Source organism: Zonotrichia leucophrys, chromosome 6, assembly GCF_028769735.1.
Source record: "Zonotrichia leucophrys gambelii isolate GWCS_2022_RI chromosome 6, RI_Zleu_2.0, whole genome shotgun sequence".
Taxonomy (NCBI): Eukaryota; Metazoa; Chordata; class Aves; order Passeriformes; family Passerellidae; genus Zonotrichia; species Zonotrichia leucophrys.
The window spans coordinates 7,583,356-7,603,439 of NC_088176.1; the positions used below are offsets into that span (position 1 = coordinate 7,583,356).

The 20,084-nt window shown below is 36.0% G+C and overlaps 1 protein-coding gene across 3 annotated transcripts in view; it reads right to left on the reverse strand.

The window, feature by feature from the left end:
* Positions 1–20,084, reverse strand: part of ATRNL1 (attractin like 1) — a 440,678-nt gene that overhangs the window by 365,906 nt on the left and 54,688 nt on the right. For all 3 annotated transcript variants that reach the window (XM_064716242.1, XM_064716241.1, XM_064716243.1), the window contains exons 7-9: positions 19,280–19,367; positions 8,941–9,196; positions 2,786–2,969 (exon numbers count right to left, since the gene is read on the reverse strand). In XM_064716242.1, the coding sequence (XP_064572312.1) occupies positions 2,786–2,969; positions 8,941–9,196; positions 19,280–19,367 (528 nt within the window). The remainder of the gene's footprint in view (positions 1–2,785; positions 2,970–8,940; positions 9,197–19,279; positions 19,368–20,084) is intronic.

The following is a 20,084-nucleotide window of genomic DNA, read 5'->3' on the forward strand; positions in this document are numbered from 1 at the left end:
TCTCATTTTTCTTACATAATAACATAAATCAATCAACAAACTTGAAATATTTTAAGTGATAAAAGATTGCATGTTTTAAAAAGTTGAAAGGAAAGCATCAAACCTGAATTCTCATATTATTATTGAAATGAATTCCCCTCTAGCCCTGGAAAGTAACATCAAAAGAAATATCAAAGACTAAATGAAAATAAATGAGGTTTTTATTGCTTAAAAATGTGACAATTCCTTCAATCCATTTACATACCCACACATGTGCTTCTGCTTTTGACCCCTTTTTTTTTCTTTCCTATTAAGCAACTTGCTTTTCTCTAGTGTATTTCTGATTATCATACTTTGAAAACAGAGCACCACATAAGTGTGTTTTTCTAACCACAACTTGTCTTGATACAGAGTACTTATGGTACGCCCAGATAAATGTGGTATTTGGGTTCAACTTACCTGTTACCAACATGGAAAATTAGAATTACATGGAAGTAGAACAAGACATTATTTGTAAGTTATTTTCAACTGGCAATGGAGGAATTCTGCTGCTGTAACTTGAAAGAATGATAATATCCTAAGAACATGTTATCTTTGTCCATTTGGACTACAGAGACCTTTCTGCCTTTGCTTCTCCAGTTTTCTACAGCCCCTATTGCCTAATTTACACTAATTGCTATACACTAGGCTCTGCCTTGATGATCTGCCTTGCAGCTGTCTACAAATAGTTGTGTTGATCACTAAAGGCCTGAAGAGACATACACTGTTCTGGAGATAACTAAGGATTCTCCTCTACACAGCAGATATATAAAAAAAAATCTCCACAGATTTGTTTTTTAGGCTACTGACTTTTCTACTTGTGACCCAACTCCTGGTCCCTACCACAGTGTGGGTTTTTTTCCTGTAATTTTTGCATATTGTGTGCTGAGTTTCATCCCTCCCAGTAACAGCAACTTTTCCTCAAGATTCAGCAGAACGGGAAGTTTGTTGATTTGGCCATGATTTTCACTATTCATTAGCATCACTAATGAGGGCAATCTAGAGAACTCTCCAACACATATCAACCCCATGCAAATTCTGTGAGAGTCTCAGCAGGTTTCCCCTGAATCCATTATTTATGCAGATATTCATGTACCTGCAAACATTAGTCCTGTTAACTACAGCAGTGCCAAGTGCTGCAAGCAGCAGCACCACTCTGGGATGGGAACAGAAACACCCAGAAGCCAGCAGGTGCTTCCAGCTTCAGGCCATCATCCAAGCCCAGCTCCATGTTGTGTCCCAGCTGCAGCAGCAGGGCAGTAATGCAAAGCAATGCAGATATTGCCAGCACTGCAATACCCCATTGTGTATTAGGACTACAGTCCACATTAGGAATTAAAATATGGCCCTCTCACATTCCAAGAAACATAAAGCCTGTTTATTTGATATGCAGAAATTAAAACCTACATGGAACTGAGTTGAACAGGTAATCAGATTTGTGTACCTCAACTTACTGAAGCCTATGAACCTCTGCCAGATCAGCCACAGAAATGGAAGGAGTGCCAAACACTGAGGATCAGCAAATGGCATGGACATGGGCATGAGAGAGCCATCAAAATTCCAACTCTTCCTCATACCACACCTACCCAGTGCCACATTCAGTCTCTTACCTCACCTCTGAATGCTAATCATCAGGTGTCACAGATACAGTAAACAAAGATCCAGATTTTATTACCATAAGCCATTACTCCATCCTCATGCTCATTTGAGCCCATTTTCAAGTGCCATAGTAAAATTCACTCCCAGTGTAAATCTCACAAAATAAAGACTTGAGTTCTCTACAAGCTGCAAAGAATGCTACATTAGTATAAAGCCAAATGAAGTATTCTTTATTAGTTTTTATATGAATAATGCATAAAACTATTCTAGCAAGTATTATTATTATTTTATTTTTGAACAGACCATCAAAGGAAAAATATCACTTTGTTCCAAAAATAGAATAAGAAAGCATTAAAATTCCAGGAACTCTTAAATACATTAAAAGGAAAAAAATTCTTGTATTAATGCTTCCAAATGCCATGAGTTAATGGTATTAGAACCCCAGTGAAATCAAACCCATGTTTCCAACATCTGAGAGCAAATTTTGGTGCTTAAAGTGAAGCCATTAGAACTCTACACAAATATTAAATTGCAAGAATAAAATGTTCAAAGAAATAGTTCTTGATCTCAAATCATTTCTAATGTAAGAAAAAACATTCAAGGTCACTTTCTGAACATAACATACACGTAGCCTTCATAAATTATTATAAACTTGAGGAACAAGGAACTGATAGAAATAGAAAGACCAAGAGCATTCATAACTAAGGATTCCTACGTAATACCAGAGGTCTTCTTATTTCTGATAGTTTTGTGAAAAATAACCTTCCACAGTTCTTAGGGTTTTCTCCTTCTTTAAATAACAGCCACTGTAATGCACACCAGCATGAATATACTTATTCATACCATGAGGAAAGAGTTCACATGGGCTATTTCTGCACAGAGGTTGTGTCTGGAAAGGAGAACCTTTTCCCAATTTCTAGAACATGCACAAAGCTTCCTCCCTGCCATCCTTTCAATTAATAGCTCCACTAATCCATTGCATCAAGTGTAGTCTCTCACCACAATTCTTCCATTTTGCTGCAGAGAATGTGATGTTCTGAAATCTGTGTTGTTCTGAAATGTGCAAAGGGTATAGAGGTACCTGATGACTTGGCTAGAACCTTACACTACACTTGTGTTTTATTCAGTAACCTACAACTTGGTTTCCTACATTATAAATCCAACTTACCATGTCCGAGTATTAACTTCATATCTGTAAAGATCATCCACCAATCCATATTTATTGCCAGGCAATGCTTTGTATCCACCATGGACATAAATAGATTTTGTCAGTTCATCATAGACACTGGTATGGCCATATCCACCTTGAACAATTGCTCCTTTCGTTTCTGGGACAAGCCAAGAGTTGGACCCTTGAAGAGACATTAAAAAACCCATCATTTAAAGGTTTAATACTGCTAAATCACAATAGTAGGAGTTTTAAAGTTATAAAATAATTTCCAATATAATTCTAAATACAGCAATAACTACGGGGATTTATTTTAAGAAGTAGTTTTATACCAACGTATCAAAATATCTGCAATTAGATAATGTTGTCAGATTATTACCTGCTACTCACAATCAAATCAAAAACAGATCATTGTTACAGCTGCCAGGCAGTATCTCATCCTCTCCCACATGTGACTTCAGCACTCACACAAACAAACAAAAAGCCCAGAGCTTTTTGAAAATATGAAATTAGGAGTTATGATTAATTCTCACCAGAGATGGCTGATGAGAATTCAGTGCTCCAGCTCCTTCAGATTCATTAGGAACACCTGTGCTCAGTCACAGGGAGTCTGAGGAGCCTGGCAGACACTGAGCTGCAGTGAGTCGTGAGAAGCACGTAACATAAGGCAGCTCCAAGTGTGCATGGATATGGGCAGACACTTTGGGAGTAACCATAAAATTATTGAGCTAAAATCCATTTCTAACTGCTGTTTCTTAGTTCTTTAACTGCAAATATACCCATTCAGTTGCAGAAGACTCACAAAAGAATAATTTGATAGCAGCTCATTCAATTGGCATTTAAATCCATATTTTACATCACATGATTAATAACTGCAAAGAGACACCAAATAAAACCAGCCACAATAGCTGTTAAGACTGAAGAACAGAATACAACTGGAAAATATTTTACCATCGCAAAAAAAAAAAAGACACCTATTAAGTTCCTGCAGCTTGTAGCCCGAAAATGTCTTTTTTCCCCACTCCATCTTCCCAGATGATGATCTAAGTCACAAAAAGAGCAAGAGAGCAAGCCAGGAGGTATTTCCTGCACAAGGCAGCCTATACAGAAGAGCCTGTGATGACTGGGAGTCAGTGCTACAGATGTGAAACAAGAAGTAATTCACTTCCAGCCTCGTGGAGATTGACAGAACAGAGCCTGGACAAGGACATCCAAAGTGGAGCCATCTCCCAGTTCTTAACCTCAACTGGCTACCATTCTAAAGTTACTTATCCAAGGCCAGCACACACCACCATACACCTTGCTTCCTCTGAAAATTAGGCTAAATCTCATTCTGATTTTTATCTGATATTATATACGTAGCTTAGATTAACTCTTCTCCCTCTCATGAAGAGGCTCATGATATTCAGTTATTACTTTTGCTAGCATACTTTCCTTTAATAGTTTCCAGGCATTGCCTCTATAAGTTACATTTTTTTCAGTAACAAGTGCTTATGGCAAGTTATAAAGTATAGATTCTGAGGAAGAATTGTGATGATTTTTGTGTATAAGAATGCATGGTATTTGTGGTAATACATTATTTATAACTGACACAGAATATTTACATTATTTATGTGTAGTGTAATGTAAACAGTATTTTATTTCAATCCCCATGTTAGATATTATCAAGCCATGAAGAAGTGTAATTCTGAACACAAATATCAAATTTGTACTGATAATACTGTACATTACATACATATTACTTTGATAACTAATAGATTTACTTGATAGAATTTCTGTAAGAGGGCTGGTGAGAAGTCAGCCTGCAGATACACATTTCTATTGCCAAGAATATCTTCATTTATTTATTTAATGATCAGTTCTAGAGATTGGCATATTTGCTTTCAGGGAAAAAGAACTATTTCTCCCCATAAATTGGCACAATGCTGTTGATAATATGCATAATAGAATATTTTGCATTTCTATCTGAATGGTTCATGTAGCATTAATGGAGCATTATGGTTTATGTAGCAATGCTGTATTTGATGATTCTGAGGTCTTTTCCAACCTAAATGTGTCTATGTGTAGCATTTAGAACACTGTCACAGTAACACTGCATATTGCATCACTTTACATGACTTGGGCAGAAATATGAAAACCTGTTCCTTCTTGAATAAAAAAAAATGCTATGAATAACTACAGAAATTCAAGGAAAGAGGTCCAGCAACATCTTTCTGAAATACAAGCCAAAAGCAGTGTTAGTTGCTCCTTCTACTTCCCATTCTAAAATTTAGCTGAGTTGCCTGAATTTCAAATACTGAAATGTGTATGTACAGTTTTGATATCATTCACACTTCAGCATCTCGAGTATTGCATCACTCACACAAAAATACAATCCTGTCTGTATTTAAAGACATTACTATGCATAAGATCTGACCTTTTGAAGCAGCTTATTGACATGAATCTTCATCTAGCTTTTTTTCAACAAAAATTCAATTTTTATTGAGGGTGTTTACATAACTCCTCATACTCAGAGATCCTTCTCTTTCTATCATCATATTATAAGAATATTGAAATATATATAAGAATAAGAAGTACTTGATTGACCAAACTAGTAATTGAAATTGCATTCTCAACAGCTTACAAATTCAAATGTAAAGAGAGCTTCATGAACAAACATGCCAGAAATAATGAAATAGGAGGTTTAATTTTTTTCCAGATTTAAATTTCAAGTCTAGTACACAATGTAAAAATAAGGAAGATACATTGGTCCAATTTGTCCTTATTATAATACAATATTCAGATAGATCAGGTAAAAAGAACAAAATGTCCAAAAAGCACCTTGGTGTACCACTTTCATTTTATGATAGTGACAAACTTGAAAATTTTACAAGCAACAAGGAAGCTTATGTTAACTTTAACAAAAAAGAGGAGGCATGTTACACCATGGGGCCACTTTTTTTTTATATTATTTCAAGGAAATACTTTTAACCAAAAGCAATCTATAACCTACTTCTAAAGCCACTAAAAAATTGGGCTAAAATACCATATTATGTTAATCCAAAGAAATTTCTGTACTGTAAAAGAAATTAAATGACAGAAGACTTATTCAGAAGTTTCTTAATATATAAGGAACCTTTATAAACCTCAGCTAAACCAAAACAACATTATTATACTCACCTTGAGACTCACATTGAGATTCTTAGAAGGTTTATGAGGTATTGCTAACCTAAAGGGAAATAAATTTCCCTGGGGAGTAACCCAGAAAAGCTTTATGGTTCAAGTTAGTAAAATCATTCACGTAATTCCCATATCAGGATTTACTGGCTCCTCAGAAGTCGTAAGTCTGGGTGCAGCAAGAAAGGACAACAGGAAGCTCTTTTCTTCCTGCAGCAAGCACCACACCTCTGGAGTGGAAATAAATGCACGTGCCTTTGCATGGTGAAAATCTGCCCGCAAACCCTGCCCAATTATTCCAGAATTTATTTTACTCTCATAGAAATTACTTTCTCCCCTAATCCGACAGTGCCAGAGACGTTTTGAGATTGGCTACACCTTTGATTGCTATGTTTTATTAACAAGAACTACATCCTGCATGAAAAGCTAGTGATTTCCACAATTATTTAAAACCTCTTCAGGTGTTTGTTAATCTAGACCTCACAGAAATCATGGCCACAGCAACTAAATAAGGCTTTAGCACCAGAATTCCATGTACCAAGTTCATCAAAGTACTGGATCCTAGAGGTTTCAGCTCATATGAACCAAAGGACCAACTGCCTCTCTCTCTCTTTTTAGGCATGTAGCAAATGCTTGAAAAAATAGCCTTCATTAGGACTAAAAGCCATAAATGATAATATGTAGAAACAATAACAGTACAATTTGAAATGTTAAAGTAATATGATTTTAAAACCACCAGAGAAAGAAGAACATGATTTTTTCTTTCTATAACATCAGAAGCCCTTATTTTTATGAAATTTCCTTTTCTATTCAGGTGAATTCACAGCAATATATCTCATTTCCTATATCTTTTAAGTTTGGATCCTGAACTGCTAAAGTCCTCCCAAAAAACCAGCAATTCTTAATTCAAACCACCAGCAGGAATTTTATGGTTAAAAATGTGTTCCTACAGCTGCAAAACTGTAGATAAATGCCACGGCCAACACAGAATTCAGGAAAATTTACCACAAAATTCACTTAGCTTAGAAGGGAGGGAAAGGAGGGAGATGCATGAGGAGAAATGAAACATGAGAATTCTCTGTGGCAGCCACGGTTCAGGTACCCCCTGTTCTGCAAAGCACTGGGAGCCCCAGCAATCAATCCTCCATCAGATGAGGAGACTCACTGAAGGCAATGGGTTTCCACAGTAATACCCTAGAACTGCTACAAGTTTCCTTTGTGTTTGATGCAAGTGAAGCACATTTTCTCTAATAAACTAAATCTCTCACTAGAATACAACAAAAATATGCTCTTAAAAAGGAGACATTAATAATTGAGATTAATTGACACACAACCGACAGAGAACTGCTTTCTCTTACTCCAACCTTATCCCTATGGTAGGGAAGGTTTGAGGGTTTTTTCTTTTGTTTCTGTGTGTTGTATTTGCTTAACTACACTGTTTTATTAATCCTCCACAAACGTAGCTGCAACATTAAAAACAAATAGGAACATGCTGTCCATTTCAAACATAAGGCCATCAATAAAATCAGCCAGGCAGAAAATTTTACAATACAAATCATGTTCCCTTCTTCCTAATTAAAGTAACAACAATAATAGGTGAGAATAAAATTGGTACTTCTAGTCCATATTAAATTAGCAGCATGTGAAGAAGCAAATAACTTAAAGTTCCAACAGAAGAAGCAAATAATTTAAAGTTTTCCAATAAACATTACAGTGAATGAGCATGCAGAAACTAGAACTACATATTGTTTTCTTCACAGGAAAAAAAATTATCTCTGACATGTCAAAAAAACAACCTTCTGAAAGTCAGTTTTTCTAAAAAATGGCCTTTAATACTTAAGAAATATTAGAATACTGTTGTAAAACATCATTCTAAGACCAGAGTTTTATAGTAGCTTTTATGCAGTTAAATTGGAATTTTTCAGTGTGACTAAAGAACATTATAGTGCTCTTCCTCCTACTGCCATTCACTTTTATCCTTTTTCAACACTGTTATATAATTTTGACACTGCCATCAGAGATAATGCCAGAGAGCATAAGAACCATCTGACTTTTGAAGGGATTTCCTGAACCTATAAATCTGTTTAAGCAGTGATTATATAAATATGCATATATGAAAAATAAGTTAAATGGAACAATTAAAAACAATTACCATCCCTTAGCATGTAGGTATTACTTTGAAATCTTGTATGATGTCTTCTGCATATTTATTTATTGCATAAATAACTGAGACTCAGATAAACTCAATAGGAAAATGAATTAAACAAAAGTAGAAGACTATAAATTTAATTAGTAGGCATATAAATATAACTAAGGATTTTTTAGGTATAGATTTTCCATATTATTCCATTGAAATAGCATCTTAACTGCACCATGGATATGATTAAAAGATTTCTCTTAGTTTATTTGATTTCAGCATTTAAAATCACCCCAGAAACAGCTTGCAGTTCACAAGGGGAATCCCAGACAGACATGGTAGTTTATTTGGAGAAAATTAGAGTTCATTTTCAATTATTACCTCTAACAGCAACATGTGTATCTTCAAGAGAGAACCCTACCTATAATGATGAACTAAGTTATTACATTTAAAAACAATACAACAGAAAGAAAATAATATACCAGCATTAAAGAACCTTTAAAATAACCAAATTATTGTTGGTTTTGCTCTTCTACTGTGTGGTAAAAAAAAGTCTGTGTTGAAAAACTATGTTTCATCACAATTACCACAGTGAAGAATTTCTGGTTTCAATTTTTATTCTCTTTAGGGTACCACAACCACATACAAAAATGGAAAATGTCATGGTGCTCCAAACACACATGAAACACTATTACTGGGCAAGAAATCAAGTTATAACTTGAAGGAAAAAAGGTGAGACTTTATTTAAATTGAAAAATACACATTTTTCTTTCTGAAAAAAGAAAAATCCCTTTTTTTTACTTAAAAAAGACCAGCACTTTTTGCATCAGTTTGTGATCAAAATGATTTAAAAGTGACTTACTGATGTAGTACTCCTGCACAATGCTTGTGTAACCATATATGGAGGAATATCCAAAAATTACAATCATAACCACATCTCTGCTGTCCAGCTCTACTATGTGTGCTGAATGACCTTCCACAGCATATTGCTGTCCATGGACCAGGACTGCAGGAATTCTGGTACTCCATGTTTGACTGGGTATGTTGAAAACCCACAGTTCATCAGTGACATTGCCATAACTTGTTTCAATTTTGCCTCCATACATGTAGATGTCTTCCTGTAAAAATGGGAAGGGAGAGAGGAGAAAGCAAATAATGGATTACAGAAAGATAACATCTGAACTGCATACTCCTCTGCTGAGCAGTATTTCATAACTGAGCAATCTGATTTAAATCTTCCCATTTAATCTTACATTAACCAGCTCAATATCAGACACTAATCCCAGACAATGATACTTAAACTAAACCAACAATGATAAGGAGTCTATTTCTCTGAAAAATAAACCTAGCCCTGAAAATGACACCAAAATGAATCTCAAAGAGATTATTTCATCCAGAAAACCTTTAATTACATGGCACTTCTAATCCATACTGCAGCATTCTATTTTAAAAAAAGCTAAACAGAAAGGATATTATATTGTTTTCTTAAGGAACAGTTCACAGAATTAAAATGTGATTTTCCACACACTTAGTCTATGGAGATTTCACCCAGCACATGCATGAGAGAGAACATTCTCTCCTACTAACAAGGTTAACTTATGTTCTGAGAAAATCCAGTCACCAGAACCCAAAAAAAAGGGGAAATGCATATATGGAATCACAGAAGGGTTGGAAGGTGCCTTAAAGATCATCTTCTCCCACCCCTATCACCATGGGCAGGGACACCTCCCACTATCCCAGGCTGTTCCAAGCAATCTTCCACTATCCCAGGTTGTCCAACCTCATCTTGGACGCTTCCAGGGATGGGGCAGCCCCATCTGGACAACCTGTGCCAGGGCCCCACCCTCCTCACACTAAATGTGTCTATCATTCTGTGTATTCAGTATCACCCTGAAGAACTTCTTACCAGTACCTAAACCGAACTAAAACCTAAACCAAACCTGCCCTCAGACAGTTTGAAGCCATCTGTCCTTGTCCTGCCACTCCACACTCTTACAGAACATCACTCTTCAGCTCCCTTGTAGCCTCTTTAAGGCGCTATAAGGCATCACCAGAGCCTTCTCCTCTCCAGGCTGAGCAACCCCAACTCCTCCAGCCTGTCCTCTTGGAGAGGTGCTTCAGACATCTGATTACCTTGGTGGCCCCTCCTCATCACTTGCTCCACAGTGCTTCTTCTGCTGGGTGTCCCAGAGCTGGACACAAGGCTCCATGAGAGCAGAGCACAGGGGCAGAATCACCTCCCTCAACCTGCTGGGCCTGCTGCTTTTGATGCAGCCCAGGATGTGGCTGGCTCCTCCTGAGCACATTTACTGAAATCAAATTCCATAAGGGAGTACTTTGAATTCTTTTTAAGGAATGCAAAACAGAGATTCCGGCCATCATGAACCACACACCTTAAACAGCAGGGCCATCTGTTCTGGTAAGTAATGAGTGATTTACTTAAATATTGCCTGAAAGCAAATCCTACTCAATTTCACTTCATTTGGATTTGTAAGCCGAGGTATGTAAAGTCACAGAATAAATTCCAGATTTTTGGCTTCACAGACTTGCTCAAGGACAGTTCATAGCAGGTGAAAAAAAACTTCCTTTGGTTCTGAGATTGATACTCAGTCTTTGCTAGGACATAACCACCCCATACACTCTGCATCCCATTTGCGTGCTGCACAGTTGGCAGTAGTCTTCTGCAATCTGCAATGAGATGTTTAGGGCTTACCCTAAACTCAACCTTGTCAGGTTTAAATCAGAAGTTAAAAAAAAAAAAAAAAAAAGAAGCTGCAGGTTGAGAACATTTGGCAAAGTTTGACTTGACATGAAATACTCAGAAAAACAGTCTGGAAGACAAGGAAACTACCAAAGAAGTGTTTGCATCAATCATGCAGAAATTTCAGACATTGTAAAAGGAGTTGATGGATTTGTAAACATGAAGTGCTTTAGAGGGTTATAATGTCCCATACACTTGTGGTTGATGGTAAGGAACAGAGTTCAGAACAGTAAGAAAAGACTCCTCAATACCCAGAGAGATTAGCCAGCAAATGCCTGACCAAATTACCTGATGTACTTACACAGTACACTTGAAATTTCTGCAAAATTTTCAACTATTCTTTTTTTCATTTGAGGCAGGTGAACATTTCTCAATTTGGAATTTAAATCTTTCCTGTTCAGGGGTACTCTGTGCTACTGGTGGTGTTTGAACAACAGATGTTCACAGAAGGAATTTGTAGTAGGATTAGAGAGATGTGTATCTGAACCCATTCTTTTCCTAAGAGATAAAACATTTCAAAGAGCTTGGTAAAGACCCACAAAAACTGAAGAAGGATGTGCACTGATCCAAAGGAATGGTTTGAACAAATATTCTTCTTGAAAGGATCCTATATGGCTCATTCCTTACAATACCACATAGATCTCCAAAGTCAAATCAGCATCACTAAAAATGTGAACTACTTATTTTCATTTGCTGATAACTGACTGCAGCATAAAGAGAAAGCTAATTAGGGAGCTGCAGGGGCTGTACAACAGTATTTGAAAAAAAATATTTCTGACACTGAGGAAAGACACTTAAAAAAAAAAAAGTGACCTAAAGAGCTGCATGAACTTTGAAAGTATTTCTCAGACAGCTGACAATAGCAATGTCCCCTTCACAGTTCTGCTTAAATGATTCAAAGTTCAGATAAAAGAACAGTTCTGTGAGGAGTAATCTTTTAGGTGACACAGCAGATCCTGTATACAAGAATATTCACAGAGAAAAAGACAAGAAGGTCATGACAACTGCTTTATCAGCCACAAAACCAGATTTAACTAAGCTTTGCTAAGGGCTATTTCTGAGATTAAGAAGCTCCTAGAGCTGGTGAAAAATGCTTTAAAAGTAAGTGATGGTCAGCTGAACACAGACAAAAACAAGCTGAGAGACCAAAGTCAGTGGAAGAAATACAGAACTGAAATTAAAAAATGTTACATGCATACTTATACACGGCAAAAACCAACCTCCTAAGCACATGAAGATAGACATTTATTTGGAAAGCCTTAAGAGGAATGGATTGTAGGAATGATACGAGTGCAAATGGTCCTATGCAGCATAAAAATTGTGACAAAATAGAAGAAACCCTTTTATAAATTTTATACTACCTTCATAAATTACTTATATTCTAAATATAAGTCAAGGTATATGCTAAAGGTGAGGCTTTCTGGAAGACACAACACATAAGATAGAGGGTTTAAAGTATGCTAGTGCACAAACACTGCTGACCTTTGCCTGAATTCAGCATAGCAGATATTTGTTTATAAGATAGCAAACCAAAGAGGACTGTAAAGTAAAATAATATATTTTTTTTAAAGTCAACAAAAAGTATAAAATTGAGAGTATTTGTGAAATTAGTGCAAAAAAGTGTGAAGAATCTGGCCCAAATTAAGGACCTTAAAAACTGTCCTCAGTCTAGAGGACAGAGTAGGACAAGAAGCAGATTTTTCCATGGCAGAGATAACAAAACAGGTAGATAAGCACCAAGAAGATACAGGGCCTCCAATACATTCATATTTTAAAGTTCTGATACCAGGTATCAAAACAAACACCTCCAATTATAGCATGAGATAGAAAAATTGATCATTTACTCAACAAATTAACCTTGGCCGTATTAGATATATTTTATCATATGAGTAACATTCTTTGAGAAGTTATGGGAATCTTGATAGCCTTTGTGGTTTTTAAAGCAAAATTTCATATAACTATTACTTTATGCAAATTGAAGTACAGAAAAGTACATTGTTTACTGAACTTCAGAGCTCCTGCTCAGTAGGGAATTAGAGAAAAACGAGAAATTTCTTCCTGTAAACAGAGCAGGTCGACAGCTCACTCAATCATGACATTCCCACCTACAGATCCCATCAGTTGGTTTCTTGGCAGGTGTTCAGGTCCAAGCCAACAAAACAGCCAGAGCAGCTCCTGTTTGCTTCAATGGAACCAAAACTTTCCAATAAATGTTTCCATTTTCTCAAATCGGATTTTTTTCCCTGAGAAAACTACTTCAGTGGAAAATTTTGATGAACCATAATGATAAAAAAAAGATTAAAAAAGGCATATGATCTGTAAATAGTTGAGTGTGCATATTGGACAAAGATGACAGCAGAAGGCAGGAATGATAAGACCAAAGCCAGGATTTAAACAAAATAGTTAAATCATATTTCTCAAGAGAAGAAAACATTTGTTGAATCTAGGATTTCTCTTATCGAGCAATGAATGACATGCACATTTTTGACTGGACAAAATAAGACCAAGAGAATAACTCAAATATAGGAGAAAAAGTAAACTGTCACAATTTGAGTGTTGCAAGAATCAATACAACTTACAGCCATAAAATTCCTCTTAATTTCTTCATCTTATTGATACCATCATCATCTTTGGAGATGATGTTTGTTAAATAAACAGATAATTCAAATAAAATTAAATGCGTAGTGGGAGAGGTTAAAAAAGAGGGAGCCAGACTCTTCCCAAGGTAATCCAGCAAATAAACCAGATGTGATGTGCACAATTTAGAGGAATTAAATTTAAGTATAAGAACAAACATTTCTCTTTTCTCATTGAGAATGCTCAAGACTGGAAGAGGTCGCTCAAAGATCCTTGACAGAGGAGCATTCTACAGTGAGCAAAAATGAAACAGATCAAGGAGGACATTTTAAAAGATCACCAAAAGTCCAGGAGCACTCACTTGCCCCCTAAGTCCCAATCAACAGACTGTACACCAGAGCAGAGTAACATTTGCACACACTTCACACTGAATCCTGAACAGCCAAAAATCATTTGCTTGATTAACCTTGGACATGTTCTCTTCACTACACCTTATCTCAGTGTTAATATTGATTTTATATTTCATATAAATGCAGCAATTCAAGACTTCTAAAACGTCACTTTTTTTTTTTTATTCCTAAGACTTCACAATTTTTCTTTTTCCTAAAGGAACAATACTTAGCTGCTCAGGCTGTACCTTGGAATGACACACTCTTATGCAAATCCTGCCTGCATTCCAAAAGAATCTTATCTGGTAGATACCACTAAAAAAATGTTTAAAAAAAACCTCATGCAACAAAGGGGTAATTTATAATCCATTTCTAATGAATTGGAAGGAAGTTAACCACATTAAAACAACCACATAATTTTCATTTTGCATTTCTGAACTATATCATGGCTACACAGAAAAGTTTCTCTCTCAGAAATTAGTTTTCTGTCTTAATTCTTATATAAATCTAAACTGTTCCTGAAGAATTGGCCAAGGAAATGCTACTCATAAGTCATCCTCTATTTTCTTGAAACAAGAACATCAATCTTTTTTCTCCCCTAGATGGTATCCACACCTTGATATTGAAATTAATTTTATGTAAACTAACAGAACTCTAGCATTTATTAGTATTTTTGTTCTCTGTACTTCTACCCCAAATTTCTAAAAGTTTACTGAAATTGGTACATCATTAAAGAAATTCTTTTTTTTTCCCCAAGCAAAACACAAGTCTCACAAAATGTTACCTGGCAATAGCTCATCCTCCACAAGCCTGTTTTTTGCATTCAACATGTACCACCTGGTTTAGAACTGTCTAATACCACCTCTTCTTTTCCTCAAACTGCTATCCTTTAATTTGGTTAAGAGTATCAAGAACATTCTATGCGTTATATCAAAATTAAAAATTAGTTACATTTCTACTTTATCCAGTAATCCTCCCATTACACTATGTCTGGCAGACTGGAAAGTAGTCTTCACTTAACTCTTCCTCGTGAAGCCTGATTTACTAATTCTTATTTTTTTGTGGGACTATATTCTCTCTGAATAGGAACCTGAATAAGTTACTGGAGAGGAACATTTGAACATTTAACTTTAACTGTTCCCAACAGGACCTAATTCAAGATCAAGACAATACTGCACCACATTACATGTCAGGAGCTCAACCTAATCAAGAGTGCTGTTACTTTATTTCTTCATTAGTTGAAGTTTTGCAATGGTTGCTGGGTTTATTAAAAGGTATTAATTAAAGTGACCTTACTTGGACTTTACTTTCAAACCAATAGAGATATAACATTGAAACGAGGAATGAAAATATGACACTTCTACATAAAGAACAAATCTCTTGATGAATTAGGGCCACTTCATAGAAGGGAACTCTGAAGAGGCTTTTCTCAAGACTATGTGCAAAAAGTGTAGGGCAGCTCATCTCACCTACTTCTCACACTTCTGAGATCTGCAAAGCAGAATTAAGAGAGCAAGCTGTGCATAAGATGTAATCCAAAGTTACAGAACAATAAAACTACAGAAATTGCTGCTACAACCTACCAATAGCTACTTAATAGAATAGTTAGAAAATACTTTTGTATTTCCAGCGCTATTCAAATTATACTACAATAGCCAACAAAACTAGGCATTAAAAGAATAACAATAAACCAACTGGTGAAAGATTTTATCTAGTTCATAATAAAGTAGGAAAAGTTTTTACTCTTTTTTGCTTTGTTAACACTAGCTTTTGATAAGACTAATAAAAACCCAGAAGATATATACAGACTCAACATCCACACTAATTAATTTGTAAAAAGAATCAAAACAATTACCCTTTCTTAATAAAGTTTTAAAAGTGGAAGTAATATTCATAAAACTCAAATGAGTTAAATTAAATTTGACTATATATAAAATGGTCTGTGTACTTTATGGTTACTACTACATCAGCTTGCCTGCTTCATCTCTATGGCCAGTCTCAAAGAAAACAAACCTCCGAGCCCAGCCATCCTTTCACTGTCTTGGGACCAGCAGCAACAGCTCAATTATGAGGCCAAATGCAACCAATTTAATGATACTACCAAAAACGAAGTCCCAGAGGTGATCACATATACATCTTGCAGGCACCTCCCTTTCTCCTTAATTCCAGGGATCTAGTGTTTTGGAATTTACTCTAACTCCCTACCTAGTCGTGCTTATCAAAGCTATACGTACCTACTCTAAAAACCTCACAAGTCATTTCTTCCAGTCTCTTTATAAGCCTATTTCTTATATAAAATATTTCAAAATACATTGATATTTTCAGTATCAAGGTGCCAGAAACTACATACAATTTATGAGATGCAGCAGAAGCACTTGCTAACAGCACCTTTCCAGTAATCAGCTTGAAAACCATTTAACAGTTTAGTTGGTTTAAAAGTAAGAGCTCTTTTCTGCTCTCTCCTCTATAAATGCATAAAAAGTTTTGAGGATTTGCTATAACTATACATCAGTGGGAATCCTCAGATCTTTTTTTCTTCAGAATAAAGAAGAACAGTACTTCAGTTTTTACCAAAGAAGCTTTCTGAGGGAAATGGGCACAGTAACTTACTTCATTCTGCACAAAGTCAATCACACAGCTGCAATTTATCTTGCACCACAATCGGGCAATGCTGGCTCTGGGCTCTCACTCCAGCCTAGCACAAGGCTTTGAAATCTCAGAAGCTCAAGTCAAAAACTTAATCTAATTTCTTCTCTGTGGATATTTTTTCCTATCAACCATAAAGGAAACATTACACAATTACTGGTACAGAGCTGAAAACACAGCTCAAAGCTGCCATCTCTAGGTATTAGGTTCTACTGCTCTTCACTCTAAATTACTTTTTCTGTTCTTTCAAGAGACTGAAGATCTAAAATAAAAAATAACAGAACTTTATCCTGACAAGTCAATGTAAGAAATTACTTCAGAAGGGAGTACATTTTCCCATTGAAATTTCTATGATTTGCATGATCAGCTTCTTTTGGCCCATGTAACTTCTGACATTTGACATAATCACTAGTACACGCAGCACAGTAGTTAATTATTTCACATAGGTTCATTATTAGTGAATCCTAATTGCTAATTAACATCCATCTTCAACAACAGCCACAGCTTCTTCACTATACCTTTGCTTGCAGCTTTCATTATCATTAACATGAGTTGCACTACTTCACTGAGATCCAAAGAGATGTCTGAATTAACACAGATCCCATTTAATATTTGCTGGTGAAAGGACTTCTAAAACAGTTACCCTTTAGTTTGGAATGTCTCAAGAAAATATTAGCACAGTCAAATAAAAAGGTTAAATTATATTTTAAGCCTTTATTCTGAACTGCTAAATGATACATTACTCAATGTTTCTTGAATAAAATGTCCACATTCTACAGGAACTGTAATAATCAAAGTCACTGGTCAAAAAGATCTGACCTTTCAAAGAACAGATAATACATTAGTAATGAAACAGGGAACTGACAGGAAGAAAAGAAAGCTTGGAGTTGATGTTAGGGCATGCACAAAACCTAGTTCATATTACTACTGAAAACACCTCTGCAATATTCACCATGCCACACACAGATTCAACATCTCTGTAAGAACAGATGCCAGGAAAACAACACAAAACAAAATATCAGCCCATGCCCTAAATTCCTCTTAACTTGGAGGAAGCACTCACTGTGTAAAAGGAGCCCAAACATAAAAAGAAACTAAAATGTACAACTAAAAGGGCAAAATCTTTAAAAGAAAAATACGAAAAAATGTGAAAAAATTAAATGTAATACATTTTAAGACATTTTTGCTCAGATTACAAGAATATATAATATTTGAAAAAGAAAACAAAACTTTCTATTACAAACAACAAAATAAATAAAGTTTAACTTAACAGAAGAGTAATGGAAATTTAGAAGAAAAAGTAAAGTTCAGAAACTTCGCTGGATTAAAACAGAGGCTCACACCAAAGCAAGCTATGAAATACCTTAATGAGATGCCTACTGAATTTATATATGAAGTACCAAGACATCACTTTTCAAATGCATTAGCAATACAACTACCTAGATACTTTATGGTGCCATCAGACTGAACGAGTATTCTGAGAAGAGAAAGCCATAGCAATAAAATGAGGTTAACTGTCCCTTCATGGTAGACTTTACAGGTATTTCCATAGCAAAAACTAAAAACAGAAAGTTAATGTAGGGAAAAGAAAAAAAACAACACAACCTAGCAGAGAATGTCCCTGGAATCAGTTCTGAAGAAATTAAAGAGCTACCCCCTATCTGTAGACCCTGAATTCCCTATGACATCAATCTCTGAGGTAAGAACACACTATAGACTGCGATTCCTCCTTTTTCAAAAGGGAAATAACTGAATTAGAAGAGGTAAAGACAATGGTACAACATTACCCAATGTATGAAGTATTATTAAAAACACAAGGTATTTTCAGTATGAAAAAGAAATGGTGGAGTGTGTGATGGTCTTACAGAATATCATGAGTAGTATGAGGAAATAAATGAAGAAGTAGGGATTATCAAAATTAAACCAACTAGTACCAGTTCCTGAAAAGATTTTATTTCTTAAAAAAAATGTTTTGGAATTCTTAGGCACAGGATGATGTCAATGTTAAAATAAATACATGGTCCAAAATTGAAAAAAAACCAAACAATAAACAACAGGAATTCATAATTTTTCCACAAAAACACTACACTATTTTAGGAAATCCCAGCTGCAAAGTAGGACAGTATTCTGAGGAAGCTTCTGTAAGTTCCCGTCATTTTTTCTCACATTCTTCCCTAGGCATGCACTGTTACCATTATTCAAGAGGTGTTACCAGGCGAGATGAACACTCAGGTCTGACTTTATGCGATCCTGTTTGTCCTGCCCTGCTGGCACTGCCTTATGCAAACAAAGGAAAATTGGTGACAGCAATTCTGTATTTCTCTGTCACAGTTAACAAGCCTGTCACCCTCTGTAGCTTGTCTCCCTGATAGCCCCCTCAGGCATAAGTTGGAGCCTTCTCTCCAGTCCTGTTTCCTTGTGCTCCTGGATTCCCTGAGCACTCCCCACACCTGGGCCATCGCTTGCCATGGCACTGCCAAAGGTCCCTGCCACCAGCAGTGGCTCTGCCTGTGGGGCTCAGCCCCTGGGCATGGTGCCTGGTGAGCCAGAGCACTGCCCACAACCCCAATTACATCTCACACACTCCTCTGCCTTCTATTGGCAGCTTTAGCTCAGAAGATTTATGGTCAGCAAAGTGATTGAGAAGTACTGTACAGTCTCTGTTCCAAAAACCATGCAATAAACCTAAGTACTGAAGAAGAAAATATTAATAAAAATATTTAGAAATTAAATTATCCTCAAAAGTCTCCATTCATGGTGACTCATTTTAAGATCACTAACAGCACACAGATATAAATTTATTATACAGAACACTGAAGAGTCCAAACCTGATACAAAGCAAGAGTATGTCCGTATCTCTGAAGTGGCCCTTTGGATACAGGCACTACATTCCATATACTGCTTTCCAAATTGTAGCTAGAAGAGAAACAGAAAAAGAAACATTTTCAACCTGCAGATGAAATAGAAGGGCTTGTATGTTCAAACTAACTCTAACATGGTAATTTGTTAGTGGGGCAACACAATCCTTTGAACTATTAGAACAGTGCACTAAATTTTCCTTAAGCAGAACAGGAGCACCTCTGTAAGGGACTCATCAACAATCTCAGAAAACAGGAGTAACTAACAAAAACCACAAGACTTGCTCTAAATCATGCAAAAAACCCCACCCCACCAAACTACTCATGCCCCATGCTTTTGCACTACTCTGAAGATTTACTGTTGGGAACCCTCTTAAATATATGGTTGATTTTAATTTCCATTACATTTTTATTAATTAATTAATGCATAACATTACATAAGAGAGAGGTAAAAAAAAAATTATAAAGGTGGAAAAGAAAAATCCAAAAGATTATGGGATTTGTTTTGTATGATTGAAATGTGTGGAAGAAAGGAATAGGTAGCCAACAACAGAGGAAGTAAACATGCTAATAATATGCTAATAAAGAGAACCTAACACTTGCATTTGCCACATTTAGGGCCTCTACATATGAAGTCACCATCCAAATCACCTGGGTCCTATTTACAACAGCTGCTTCAACTTTGTTTGTAATAGGTGGTCAAATACACACACAAACTGCCATAAGTATAAAAAAGTGGAATACAGGTGACCTGCCTGACCCTACTGGCATGGCA